Source organism: Mytilus edulis, chromosome 14 (assembly GCF_963676685.1).
Source record: "Mytilus edulis chromosome 14, xbMytEdul2.2, whole genome shotgun sequence".
NCBI classification, from domain to species: Eukaryota; Metazoa; Mollusca; class Bivalvia; order Mytilida; family Mytilidae; genus Mytilus; species Mytilus edulis.
The window spans coordinates 30,384,717-30,398,847 of NC_092357.1; the positions used below are offsets into that span (position 1 = coordinate 30,384,717).

General features: G+C 31.3%; 1 protein-coding gene across 9 annotated transcripts in view; it reads left to right on the forward strand.

The window, feature by feature from the left end:
* The window catches only part of LOC139502446 (neurabin-1-like), a 54,629-nt gene that overhangs the window by 34,917 nt on the left and 5,581 nt on the right, over positions 1–14,131 (forward strand). For 4 of the 9 annotated variants that reach the window (XM_071291923.1, XM_071291919.1, XM_071291921.1 and 1 more), the window contains 14 exons: positions 11–313; positions 869–922; positions 1,455–1,583; positions 2,530–2,651; positions 3,049–3,145; positions 4,216–4,348; positions 4,944–5,033; positions 5,891–6,057; positions 6,775–6,851; positions 7,274–7,423; positions 8,381–8,562; positions 11,016–11,189; positions 12,780–12,892; positions 13,694–13,879. In XM_071291923.1, the coding sequence (XP_071148024.1) occupies positions 11–313; positions 869–922; positions 1,455–1,583; positions 2,530–2,651; positions 3,049–3,145; positions 4,216–4,348; positions 4,944–5,033; positions 5,891–6,057; positions 6,775–6,851; positions 7,274–7,423; positions 8,381–8,562; positions 11,016–11,189; positions 12,780–12,892; positions 13,694–13,879 (1,977 nt within the window). Of the gene's footprint in view, positions 1–10; positions 314–868; positions 923–1,454; positions 1,584–2,529; positions 2,652–3,048; positions 3,146–4,215; positions 4,349–4,943; positions 5,034–5,890; positions 6,058–6,774; positions 6,852–7,273; positions 7,424–8,380; positions 8,882–8,950; positions 9,109–9,447; positions 9,538–9,744; positions 9,871–11,015; positions 11,190–12,779; positions 12,893–13,012; positions 13,364–13,693; positions 13,880–14,131 lie in introns of those variants that run through there. The other 5 variants (XM_071291926.1, XM_071291924.1, XM_071291925.1 and 2 more) reach the window with 2 other exon arrangements.

Genomic DNA, 14,131 nt, shown 5'->3' on the forward strand with positions numbered 1-14,131 from the left:
ATTATTCCAGGATGAATGTTCTGGGGATTACCAACTAGAAATCACCAATCACAATAAAGAATATGATGACGAGGATGAAGAAGAGGAAATGGTACAGCAAGAGGAGGATGTTTCCAGCACCATGGAAACCACAGAGGAAATAGCTGCAGGGGAGGCAACTCCAATGTCAATACCTTCCAGTAATGATAACAGTGTAGGCTCACCAGATGAGGACAGGAGACCAGTGGTAGAAGTATTTGACCTCCCAGAAAGCAGCAGTGAAGATGTGTCACCTGATATGGAATCTCAGGCTATGTTCATCAAATTAAAAGAGGTATGAGAATTGGATGTTTACACATGAAAGAAAATTTAATTTAATACATGAATTATAAGCTACAGCTTGTAAAACATAACATTCTAACAGCAAAATGCATTGAGTGTGTAGGTAACAGTAATATTTTTTTGCTGTAAATATAATTTAATTCTGGTTGCACAGAACTATAAATTGCACTACTGCATTTCCATACAAAACAAATGAAAATTATATAATATAAATTATAAGAACACAAATTTAATGGAATAAAATGTGTAGAGAGTTTGAATTTTATGTTTACATATTATTAGTATTTGCATCAAAGCAGAACTTCCTGTCTGAGGTCATAATTTTATGTTGCAAAAAATGTATTTATATAAAACAAGAGGTCAATTATATGATTCAAAAATATATTTACATAAAACAAATTCAGTATTTTCTTTATTTTCTTATTATTTTCATTGTATTTTGTGGTGATCTTTTTTGGATGATATATGTAAAAAAAAAATATAAAACGCTTGCATTATTGGTAAAATAAAAAATACAAGAGTTTTAAAAAACATTTCTTTATTTCAGGCCCAGTATAAAAATGCTGTAAATGAAGCAGAAATAGCCAAATTAAAGGCCAAGGTATGTAAAACTATACTTATATTTAATTTACATGCTTACAAATCCTTGCACTGTTTCAATAACCATAGAGCTCATAGATCTTTACAACCAATGACTTAATATGGTTTGAAAATCAATACTTTAAATTGGTGGCCAGTCTTAAGTTACAGTAGTTTATCTAAAGTTATCAATAGACCCTAGTAGCTAGATTTTTTAGACTCTGATATTGTCAGCTTTCCAGCAAAAGGTCTGGGGATTGCTACAGTACCCCTGCTTCCTCCATTAATAAAATCATGAATTAGCTATTGAAGGTAGCTGAAAGTGTTGAATACACGCAAACAAAATACAAAACTGTTTTATATTGATAGAAAAAATACACAAAAAATATCAAATGCCAAAAAAAATGGGATTAGAAATCATACACAAAAAAGTAAAATGCTGACGGAATGTGATTGAAAATCAGATTCATACAAAATCTCAAATACTGAATCACTTAAAAGTATGAACAAAATTTGTACAGAGAAGAATATATTAAACAATTGTTGTTATACAGTTAATACAGATGGAGAGTGTACAGAATGAGAAAAAGGAGTACCAGAAGAAATCAGAAGACATGGCTTACAGATTACGAGAACTAGAGAAAAAGATGTTGGCCAATAGAAAAGAGATAAATCAGTATCAGGTATAGATGATGTATATTAGATAAAAAATGATTGAGTGTTTTATTAATTCAAAAATGTTAAAAAAATGAAACGATTTCTTATTAAAGCATTGGTATATTGGAAATTTTTATGACCCACCTACAATAGTAGATGGGCATTATGTTTTCTGGTCTGTGCCTCCGTTCGTCCGTTCGTTCGTCCATCCGCTTCAGGTTAAAGTTTTTGGTCAAGGTAGTTTTTGAAGAAGTTGAAGTCCAATCAACTTGAAACTTAGTACACTTGTTCCCCATGATATGATCTTTCTAATTTTAATGCCAAATTATAGTTTTGACCCCAATTTCATGGTCCACTGATCATAGAAAATGATAGTGCGAAGTTCAGGTTAAAGTTTTTGGTCATGGTAGTTTTTGATGAAGTTAAAGTTACATCAACTTGAAACTTAGTACACATGTTCCCTATGATATTATCTTTCTAATTTTAATTCCAAATTAAAGTTTTGACCCCAATTTCACGGTCCACTGAACATAGAAAATGATAGTGCGAGTGGGGCATTCGTGTACTATGGACATATTCTTGTTTAGTTTTTTTCAAATTGAAATTAAAGAAGAAAATGTATCAAATAATTTATAATGCTAAAACTGTGGTGTAATAGCAATAGAAGTCCATGTCATATCTACTTGCATGCAAATGTATACTTATGAGGGTTTTTTGAAGCCAACTATACTATATTGGGTTTTCTCATTGTTGTAGGCTGTACAGTGGAAAATGGTTGTTTACATTCACTTCTTTTGAACTCTGGTGGTCAGCTGTATCATTGGCAATCATACCACCTATTTTACACTTGTATTGTGTAATATTGAACACCTTATGAAATATTGTCAATATAACATTAGAAAAAAAATAGTGTTAGTGTTTTAGTTATTTTTTTGTCATAGCATTTTACAATCTCTGTATTTATTTCTTCAGGATTTATTAGAGGGATCACAAGGCCAGTATATTGCATTAGAGAAGAAAATGAAGGGTGATTTTACAGCCCTAGAAAAGAAATATCACAAAGCTAAGAAGTTGATAAAGGAATATCAATCCAGGTAAAAACATAAGGAAAACTTTCTAAATTAGAAAATAAATATCACAAAGCTAAGAAGTTGATAAAAGAATATCAATCTAGGTAAAATATTGTAAACATTTTTAACTTATTAAGGAAATAAAGGGCAAATATAATTTGCTCTTAATACTTCATGCAATTAGATTATTCTTGCCAGCCAGTTGGACAATTTCTTTTAAAAATAGTTTTTATGATTTCCCACAAAATCTGCTCTGAATAGTATAGAGTTATGATCATTGAATTGCTTAAAAAAACATCAACACAAAAAAAAAAAAATAATAATTTGAAAATTTCTAAATATTTGTTCACCCTTTTAGAATATGAGTTCCTCATGTATGCATATCAAATGTATTTTGAATTGTTTTCTTGTTTTTCTACAGAGAGAAAGATTTCCTGCAGGAAAGAGAATCTTTACTTCAGCAACAGGCAGAAAAAGATCAGCAATATAATTCTCTAGTCAAGTCGCTCAAAGATAGGGTAGGTAACTCTGTAATGACCCAAAATCATGTGACAGTTAGGGTAGGTTGTCATTAAAATACCAGATACTGTGGATTCATTATTTTTCGTTGCATGCCAATTTTCATGGATTTCATGGGAATAGGTGATCCACAAATTTAGATGCTTACAGAATTAAAATTTTACAATGACTTTCATGAAGACTTTTTCAAAAACTACGAAATTAAATATCCACAAAAATCCAAATTTTCTTCAATTCATGAATATTGGTACCCAGAAAAATAAATGAATCCACAGTATATATATATATAAAGATAATAGGTAAATTATTCAAAAATAATATGATTAAGTTGTGTTGCTCACCACAAAACAAATCATCAACATCAAAATCTATAATATATATTTTGAAAATCCCTTCCTACCCTCCCACATACATTTAAATGGAATAGCCCTAAACATATCAATATCACAAGTCGTTTTAGGAATACACACCAAAAAAACATACGCAATCCATCTATTAACAGTATGATCACTCAAACATGCAAGTAAAAAAACACACAGAATTTGGAAAGCAGGATCAAAATGTGCTCCCTTCTATTGAAAGCTAGTTGCTATAGTAATAATTTATAAAAATCAGAAAAATTGAATTACATTCCTATAAAATTAAGAATGGAAATAGGTAATGTGTCAAAGAGACAAAAACTCAACCAAAAGTTCAGAAAACAGCTGCAGTCCACTAATGGGTCACATCATCACTCGCGCACTGGGAGGCGTGCTTCGGCTGGCCCCTAAACAAAAATGTGTACTAGTTCAGTGATCATAGACATCATACTAAACTCAAAAACATATAAATATACTAAAAGAAATAGAAATTTAAAAATCATAGAAAACTAACAAAGGCCTATACATTCATTTGAATTACACAATATTCTGTTGAAAGTGATTTCGCACACATCTCTGTTCATCAAGTTTAATCTTAGTATTGGAACAAGATTTCATTAAATTGTTTGCATTCTCAATGTTTGTATTTTGGTACTTAATAAAACGAAAAGTTTGATAAACAATAAATGTCTTTTGTTTTTTTATGATAGATCTTCCAGTTGGAGAGTGAATTAGGTGAAGCACAGAAAGCAGCAGGGTTACCTGTCTTAATTCCTGATGCCTCACAAAGGGTACCAGATGTCATATCAAAGGAGACCAGTGTTAAAGTACAGTCTTCCTTAGGTGAGCTTTAAGGCTTTCATTTCCTGAAATCCATAATACTAGTTTCAACCCCAGCTGGCATGTTGCATTCCACATTTTTGTAGCAGTGATACCTTGGTATTATTTTTCTTTCTTATGAACTTCAGTAAAGAAATTTAATCTGTATTTAGCCAATTCAAATTATTGTTTGATATAAAAAAAGTTTAATGTGAAATCAAACCGAAAGAAAAAGTAAAACAACAAAAGAACTCCAAAGGAAATTATAAACAGAAAGTCCTTTTTATAATCAAAAGCTCCAACACATCTAACGAATGGAAAACAGCTGTCATATTCCTGACTTGGTACAAGCTTGACCTTATGTAGAAGATGGTGCATTACACCTGGTTTTTTAGAAGTTAACTTTATTTTGGACAACGGTAATGTTCCAGAAGGCAAAAACAGCAAAATTTTATTTCAAATATTAAAAAAAATTACAGTGTTAAAAAAAAATCCTGTATTTGCTGTGGGCATAAAGTTTGCTATGCATAAAAGGTCTGGTGCATGAATTGGAAAGCTTAATATGTTATGTACAAAAATACAAAATCGTTTTAATTTTATATTTATTTTAATGTTTTAGACAAAGTGCTAACACAAAGTCAGATATCTGATGCTGTTTCCATATCGTCTGGTTCTGATGATTCTCCCGGGGATACTGTTGTTAGTCAGAGTGAGTATAGAAATAAGGCAAGAAGATATATTTGAATTTATTATTGACACTACATACCAACGCGAACTTCACAATACCCAAACTAAAGGTTCAGCACTTTTATTGCTGTTCATCATCTGAAAGTCACAGTTGGGCCTTTGCTAAAGAAAATCGGCTAACAAAGAAATGCAGATTTCCGACAACAACAAGAACTGGTTATAGCATAAATATTTGCTAGAAAGATTTGATGAAAATGTAGTCCAAGTATAAGTGGAACTGAATTAAGTCGCAGTAACAAAATCATGAAATTAGATATCCATGACAATACAATGTTCCTGCAATTCACGAAAAAATGTTACCACAAAAGTAAACGAATCCACAGTATTGCAAAATTACTGCTGTGAATTATTATATTATCAATTTTCTTAGGATTCTTGGGTGCAGGTAAACCACAAATTCAAATGTTCAACGATTTAAAAAAAACATGAAATCCAATATCCACGAAAACACAAGTTTTTCTCGATCCGCAAAAATTGATATCTAAGAAAATAAATGAATCCACAGTAACATAGAAATAATTAAGTCACAGTTAGGAAATAAACTTTTGCATTTGTCTATCAATAAAATTAACTACTGTGAACTCATTATTATTCATTGTAAACCAATTTTTGTTGGTTGGGAGGTTAAAGGCGATCCACCAAATTAGATATTCAACATGGAAAATTTCTATAACTTGTATGCAGAGTTATACAAAAAAAAAAAGAAATCAAATATACACAAAAGTACAATGTTCCTCCAATTCAACAAAAAATGGTACCACGAAAGTCATGGATCCATAGTTTAAAAAAAATCATTCAAATATTCTGATAATTTGACAGGTTTGAACACCAGTACCATATCTGATATTGACAACCAACTGTCAGAATCATTTAATGAGGTGCTCTCTGATGCACGACTACTAGACACATCAGTCAGTAAATCTAAAGGTCAACTGGCTAGTTCTGGTGCCATGGCCAGCAGACGCCCACCTTCAAAGAGAAATAAGGTATGGACAAACTTTGTTTATAGTTCTTCTTACATTGATATATTGTAATATGAAATAACTGTGTTTTGTTTCCAAATTACAAATAAAGCAAATTTAATTTAAGTATATAAAAAGATGTGGGGATGTACATCAACGAGACAAAACCCAACAACAAATTTTACCAAAAGACATCTGAATTTCAACATGTAGACTTCAACATAACATTTTATGTATATTTCAAACTCTTAATTGCCCAGTGTTTGGCATTGTGATTAGCCTATCATTAATAACAATTTCTCAAAATAACAAATGAATAATGAATAATAAAAAATCCACAGAAAAGCATCAGGACTAGAAAAAGCATATACATATGTTGTGGGTTTGAATATATTTTAGATTTTTCAATTTTTCTAAAGTACATCAGTAGGACAACTTGAGTACCTTAAAAAAGTACAAAACTAGAACTAGAGTACAAAAGGATAAAAAATTAAATATAAAAAAAACCACAAGTACAAATGATTAATAATATACAATACCATACTAATATCAATGGGTGTTAAGCAATCAACAATCAAACGCTCTGCATTTAGTTACTGAAAGCAAGCTCAAAATACTTTACCTGCTAATATAAAATCATGCTGTCCTACACTCTAATTTTGGTTCATTTTTTTTAAGTAATTTTTTTTCAGCTACTAAATAAAATTTATTCATGGTATTATTTTTTACTTTATTTTTCAGTCTCTTGATGAAGAAAAAGGAGGGGAGATAAAGTCAGAAACACAGAGTGGTTTGGAATCATGGATGAAACATGAAGGGTAAAGATAAAAATACTGTGTTTAAATGGTGGAGGATCATAAGATTTAATCAAATAAAAACAAAACTAAAGTTATAAAATAAAGGCAGTAATGTCGAAGTCACTGCAAGTTCGTGTCTTAAATAATTTTTCAAAAGTTCTCTCTATTGGTCAAAGGGAGATAATTCTAGAAAAAAAAATCAAAAATTAAATTTGATAATGTTACATTAAGCTTTCATCTTTTATGAATGATTGATTGCAGTTCACTTATCAGCACAAACAGGCTATATTGGGTTGATGCATCTACTATGAGTTAATAATTGTTGGTGGATAAGATATACTAGTCATAAAAAAATTAATATAATATTCAATTTAGTGATGACATTTATAACAATATCTGAACTCACATTTGGTCTATAATTTGTATTATGCAATTTTTTTCAGTGACAGTACTGTGAAGAAAAGTGATGCAAAGAAGAGAAAAGCTCAGCTGCAGGAGAGAATGATCACAGAACCTGTGGAGGGACCTCCTTCTATCCCTCCACCACCTCCCCCACCCCTTGGGGCAGACACAGATTCACAATCAAGTTCCAGGTAATTAGTATTAATAAGTTTTAAGGGGAAAGTTGACATCTTGGTATTTTTGGATAACTGCAGAAATATTTCAGACGTTACTAAAAATATTTAGAAAAAAAACCTGATATAAATGTAATTGAATTAGTTCACATTTTGTTTTGGGGCCAGCTGAAGCCTGCCTCTTTGTGCTGGATTTTCTGACTGTGTTGAAGATCCATTGGTGGCCTGCCACTGTTTTCTGCCCTTTGGTTGGGTTGTTGTCTCTGTGACACATTCCCCATTTCAATTATAAATTTTGAAATATGCCAGTTTTATTGTATGATATATTATTGACATTCTCCCTTTTTGATATAAAAATGGATCATTTGCTATTTTATGCATTGCAAGATGAATGGTGTTCATTTTTTTTTAAGCTTGCAGGGTGTGTAATATAATTATTCATACACCATTGATACACACATTCAAGGAACAAAAAGGATACATCTCCATTTTTAACTTGACAACAAAAATTAAAGTTGACAACATAAGCTCTGTAAAGTTTAGACATGGGCTAGAAAAAAATATCTCTTTTAAGGATGTACTAAGATGAAATTAAAAAAAAAAAAATTAAAAAATTTAGAATCAGAAATTGTTACTATAAGACAGAAGAGCATTAGTTAAAGAACAAAATAAACAAATAATATTGAGTTATAAAGCAACTTTTGAGATATTTTATTTTTAAAAAATTGACTGGAAAATAAAGAAAGGCTGTTATAGGGCCCAATTTCTTACACTGTATCTTAGGGGAAAAACAAGGAGACCTAACATTTGACAAAAATTCCCAAACCTCATCTAAATACATCCTTAATTGTGAACAGATATATATTACTTATATTTTAGAGAAACAACCTACACATCCATTGATTGGGTACATCTCAAGTGACCACTAGGATAAAATATTTAAAACAATTAGTTAATATACTTGTTTTATTTTAGGAGGGACAGTACATCAGAACAATCAGAAACAGCATCTACAGTATCACAGACTTCATACGATCCCACAAATCCTAACTTTAGAAATATGGAATCAGAAATACCTGACACTGTCTCAATAGATACCACTGGATCCTCAGATGGCGCTAGTAGTAGTTCTAAATCAAAGTCTTCATCGGGTAAAGGTAAACAGCATATTCTAAATTCAAACCAGACCTTTGTCTAGAATGTTATCTGATTTTGATCTAATTTTATTTTATTATGCCCTATTTTTGGGCATTATGTTTTTAGGTCTGTGCGTCCGTTTTTTTTGTCCTTCTATCCCGCTGCAGGTTAATTTTATTGTTTTTAGTCGAGATAGATTTTGATGAAGTTGAAGTCCAATCTACTTGAAACTTAGTAAAAATTAGAGTTTTGACCCCAATTTCAAAGTCAAATGAACAAAGAAAATGATAGTGCCAGTGGGGGCATATGTGTACTATAGACACATTCTTATTCTAGACAGTAAGACTGTTATCTGATTTTGATCTAATTTCAATTTTATTTCATCTGAACTTCATCTGACCTCTTAAGTATGCAACAATCAATCAATTACATTTCAATTGAATTTTAACTGAAATGTCCATTTTAATCTCAGTTTATCTGATATACCAGAACAGAAACTGTTTTCAGATATTCTCCACATTAAAGGAGTTCATAAAAAAAAATCCTGAGCATTGGATAGAAATCAAGCTTATGCAAATGAATATCTGCCAATATTAATGCAAAGTCTGTAATTGTTTGGAAAAATAGTTGATATAAAAACCTTAATAAACAAACCAATATTCATCTTTTATATCGTATTTGAATATTTCGAAAATTGAACAAAGTCATACATGTACATGTATACGTGCACTTGCATAAGGTCGATTTCTGTCTGATCTAGCTCACATGTGAAAATTGCCAATTTGGAAATACCTTACCATGTGACGACTGATATTTGTGATAAGTTAGATATTTGTTTGTAAATTAACCCTAAAAATTTATGATGCTTTACATGCCAATTTGTAAATACCTTGCCATGTGACGAGTGTTATTTGTGATAAGTTAGATATTTGTTTGTAAGTTAACCCTAAAAATTTGTGATGCTTTACATGTAGTATTTGCTAATAGAATTTACTGTAGATTAATTTATTTTCGTGGGTATCAATTTTTGTGGATTGCTGAAAAATTGTATACTCGTGGATATTTGATTTCGTGGTTTTGCCAGTCTCTGTATACAAAGCCTATGAAAATATGTTATTTGTTGAACATTTGAATTCGTGGTTTACCTGTACTCACGAAACCCACAAAAATTGGTATCCCAACGAATAATAATGAATCCACAGTATATGTTTTATTAAACTTGTAATAATTATGTCCAGTTGCATAAAGATACACTTGGTATTATTTTATTATTGAAATTCAGAATATCTTTATTATGCCCCATTTATGGGCATTATGTTTTCTGGTCTGTGCGTCCGTCTGTCCCGCTTCAGGTTAAAGTTTTTGGTCGAGGTTGTTTTTGATGAAGTTGAAGTCCAATCAACTTGAAACTTAGTACACATGTTCCCTATGATATGATCTTTCTAATTGTAATGCCAAAGCAAAGATTTTCCCCCATTTTTACGGTCCACTGAACATAAAAAAATTAGGTGCGGATGGGGCATCCATGTACTGGGGACACATTCTTGTTTCAATTACTATGAAAAACAGACTATATTCCTGAACATTTATAGATATTGAAAAAATTAGGGGAACAATTTTTTTATGTATATTTCTGTATAGTTTGTATATGCATTTTAATATATAAACAGATAGTGAAATATTATCTTTACAGATATTTAGTCTACTCTTATTATCGATCTCAACCAAATAGATATAAGAAGATGTGGTATGAGTGCCAATGAGACAACTCACAATCCAAGTCACAATTTTGTAAAAGTAAAACATTATAGATCAAAGTACGGTCTTTAACACAGAGCCTTGGCTCACACCAAACAGCAAGCTATAAAGGGCCCCAAAGTCAAGTTGAAGGATAACTTGAGTTGCAGATATGCATAATGTTTTCCATTGATATTCTACTAATTAATGAGAACTCACTTGTCTGCCTTCCATCTGTGACCATTTAGATTTAAGACACTGTACCTTACTTTAGGTAGTAATTCACAGTTAGGAAAAAAACTTAAAATTGACACTCATAATTTTTAACAACCCTCTTTCCCTTACTTTCTAACTAATAAGGCTTTACACATTGTATTTGTGTTATGCATGTGTATATTTATGGAAAGAGCATCTTCTGTAGATCTGATATCCAATAGTTATAATGGTGAAATAAAATCTCTTTTATGGTGTAACCATGACAACATGAAATTGTATTGATTTGACACAAAATATTGCAAAAAATGTGGTGAAAATGTCACAAAAGGGGAGGAGGATTTGAAATCCCTTTCTTGTCCTTAAAAATGAGACCTACAATAATAATATCTTTTTGAAATTATATGTCATAAGAGTAGACAGTAGAGTGAAAAGCATGGTGCATTATTATTTGTTCTAACAATTGAACCTAACAATTGTGAAACTAACACACATACATATTCAAATTGCATGTTTTAAATAGGAATTGGATTGCCAAAGTTTCTTAAATTTGGCAAAAGCAGCTCATCAGACAACAGTGGAGGTGGAATTGTTTTGTTATCAAATAAAAACCTAAACGGAGACGGAGGTGGATCTGGAATTAAACTTATTTCCAAACGTCCATTAGAGGCTACGTACTCATCTGACTCATTGGATGGTAAGAAGCGTTTATGAATTACTCAATATCAGTAAAAGAGAAGAGAAAGATACCAGAGGGACATTCAAAGAGGGGCATAAAAGGGGGGATGTATCTTCACGGAAGAACGCAAATAACATTGCCATTTCACGATGAACAAACAATCAAAAATGTCTTGCACCTTGATCTTTTTACCGATTTCACAAAACACAGAGAATAACAAACCTTTTGATTATGTGAAATGATAATGGCAAAACACGCACAAAAATAACCCTTTACCAACCTCTTCAAACTCATAAGTTGAAAATAAACTGATTACAACATGGCTGAAAAAGAAAAAGACAAATAGACAGACAATAGTGCACAAATTAAACACAACATACAAAACTAAAGACTTAGCAACACAAACCCCACCAAAAACGGATGATGATCTCAGGTGCTCTGAAAGGTTAAGCAGATCCTGCTCCACATGTGGCACCAGTCATGTTGCTCATGTTAGTGCAAGCCTGGTAATAAGTCTAATTTGGTAAGTCATGTTTGGGAAAAGGGAACGGGATTGTAGTTATGACATAAGAAACATATCCACTATGATCTTACAGTAAATGTACATTTGCAACTAGAAAATGATACTGATTGATCATGTCTGCCAACACTGAATGGTAGGATAAGACATTTCTCAAGCATTTATGAATCCTTCAATATGGGTAACAGCAATTGTAAAGAGAAAAAGATCAAGTTTAACGTTGATCCATCTGTAAACATTTTTAGGTCTATTCCAGAATACAGACAAACAAGCTATCAAGGCACCTCTTGTTAGGTCATAATCTTCTTTGTCTCCTTTTAGTAATAAATATTCATTTTGAACCTCATTTTAAAGAGTTCTGTCTAATAAGCTTGGATTTTACTGGTTATTAGACTTACCTTTATGAACAGGTTTTACTGTCAAACATATTTTCAGTTGTATGTTTACATGTATCTTAACACTATATAATGTTGACATTTATATTCAAAGATCAGCAAGGAAAATGTGGTTTGAAGGGATTTAAAAAATTCCTGTACAATTTACTTAATTGAATGTGGAAGAATGAATGCATGTTCGCCCTACTTGAACATTTCTTAAACAGCTAAACATTTGTATATTAAAATATAAAAAGATAGCTTTTTCTTCCCTGTCAGACTTTGGATAAAGCTTTAATTAAACAAATAGTTGTGAACTGGTAAAAATCTTATAGTCCTGTGAATGTCAATTAAATTTGATATGAATGAAATGTCAGAACTTCTTTAAATAGATTTTAGAAAGATATATTTCTTTATTGAAAATTGAAAGCATTTTGAAGATTTATATTGTTATGTCAAATATTTAGTACTAATGATCAGCATGTGTTGTGTTGTAAAATATATATATATGTTGTATGCAACTTAATAGAATTATGTTTTTGATATATGTATTAAAAGTTTGATTTAACATAGATAGTTCCTAAGGAATGTTAATTTTGTAGTTTACAATGTTTCAATATATTATCGGAGTATTAAATAACAAAACCCATTGGCCTGAGTTAAGAATTGATTGAGAAGTTTCGAATTCACTTTTCAAACATTTTTTCTCATCAGGTTTAGATGATAATGAAGATATATCGTCAGCGTACATGGTACAAGAAATTGACGATGAGGATGGGAAAAAGACGATATTTTCTTTGAATATCTCAGGAACTCCTGCTGCAGAGGTAGATACATTCTTTAGATATGTTATTAACCCCTGAAGGTCAGGGATGAATACTTAGAGGGAAAAAATCTTCCCAAATCCCAATGTAATGTATAAATGATATGTCACTTAGTATTTCCAGCTTCATTTGTTGTATTAATGAAGGTGGTATGGGAGTCTAAATTAAAAATGATAGAATTTGTTCATACTTTGCCAAAACGTAGTATAACTTGATATAGATTCAAAAATATAATAAAATTATAGGTCACTGGGCATTTTCTCAAGCTACAGGTTGTGACAAAATGACACATTTTGTACTGATTATACAGGAAAAAACATCATTATGTGATTGAAGCTTAACTAATGATAGAATTGTAAAATAAAATACGAGAAGATAGCTTTTAAAGAATGCTTTGAGAATATCAAAAGAAAAGATAGGGTCACCCAACCGTGCAATTTTTCCGGCTAAAATACAAAATAGCAAAATTCCATGTAGATTCCTGAACCAAATGTCTTATTAACACAAAACTCAGATCAAGTTTGAATTTGGGTGGCATCACTTTTAGCAACTTGAGTTCTGTCCCTTTATAATGTTATATGCAAGCAAGGGCACATTTCCATTTTTATTTTCTCAGTACAAATTTACATATTCAAATTAGGTAGATATAGAAATAATGCAAACCGATTAAAATTTTATCGGGACTCTGGGATCGGGTGTTAAACTCAGGAATAAGGACCCCTCCCCCAGCTATGGTTAAAACTGAGAAAAATATATGTGAAAGTAAGTTGATTACTGAGTACTTCATCTAAACTTAATTTTCAGGATAAATCTACAACCCCAAGTCGGCGGAATATCAATCAAATAGAATCTTGTCCAATCTCTGAGTGGAGGATGGAACATGTCAGACACTGGTTAGTGGCCCTGGAACAGGAGAAATATATTCCTCTCTTTTCTGAGAAAAATATAACTGGACCTCAACTTGTATTATTAGATGGGACCAAGCTAAAGGTAACATTTTAAGTAGATCTATTGACTATGATTTGATTTAAAGGTCATTTGATATGAAGGTCATTAGATATGAATAATTGATATTAGAGAGCCTTTCTGATGATAGCTGTGGCTTTCTTTTCTATGTAGATATGTAGAGTCTCTGTTCATAAAGTTGTATAAAATATTTTTTACCCTTTTGTTCATTTTCTTCACAAATTCTGCAACAGGAGATAATTTGGGTTTCTATTGGTGGGGTTTGAAATGTTATTG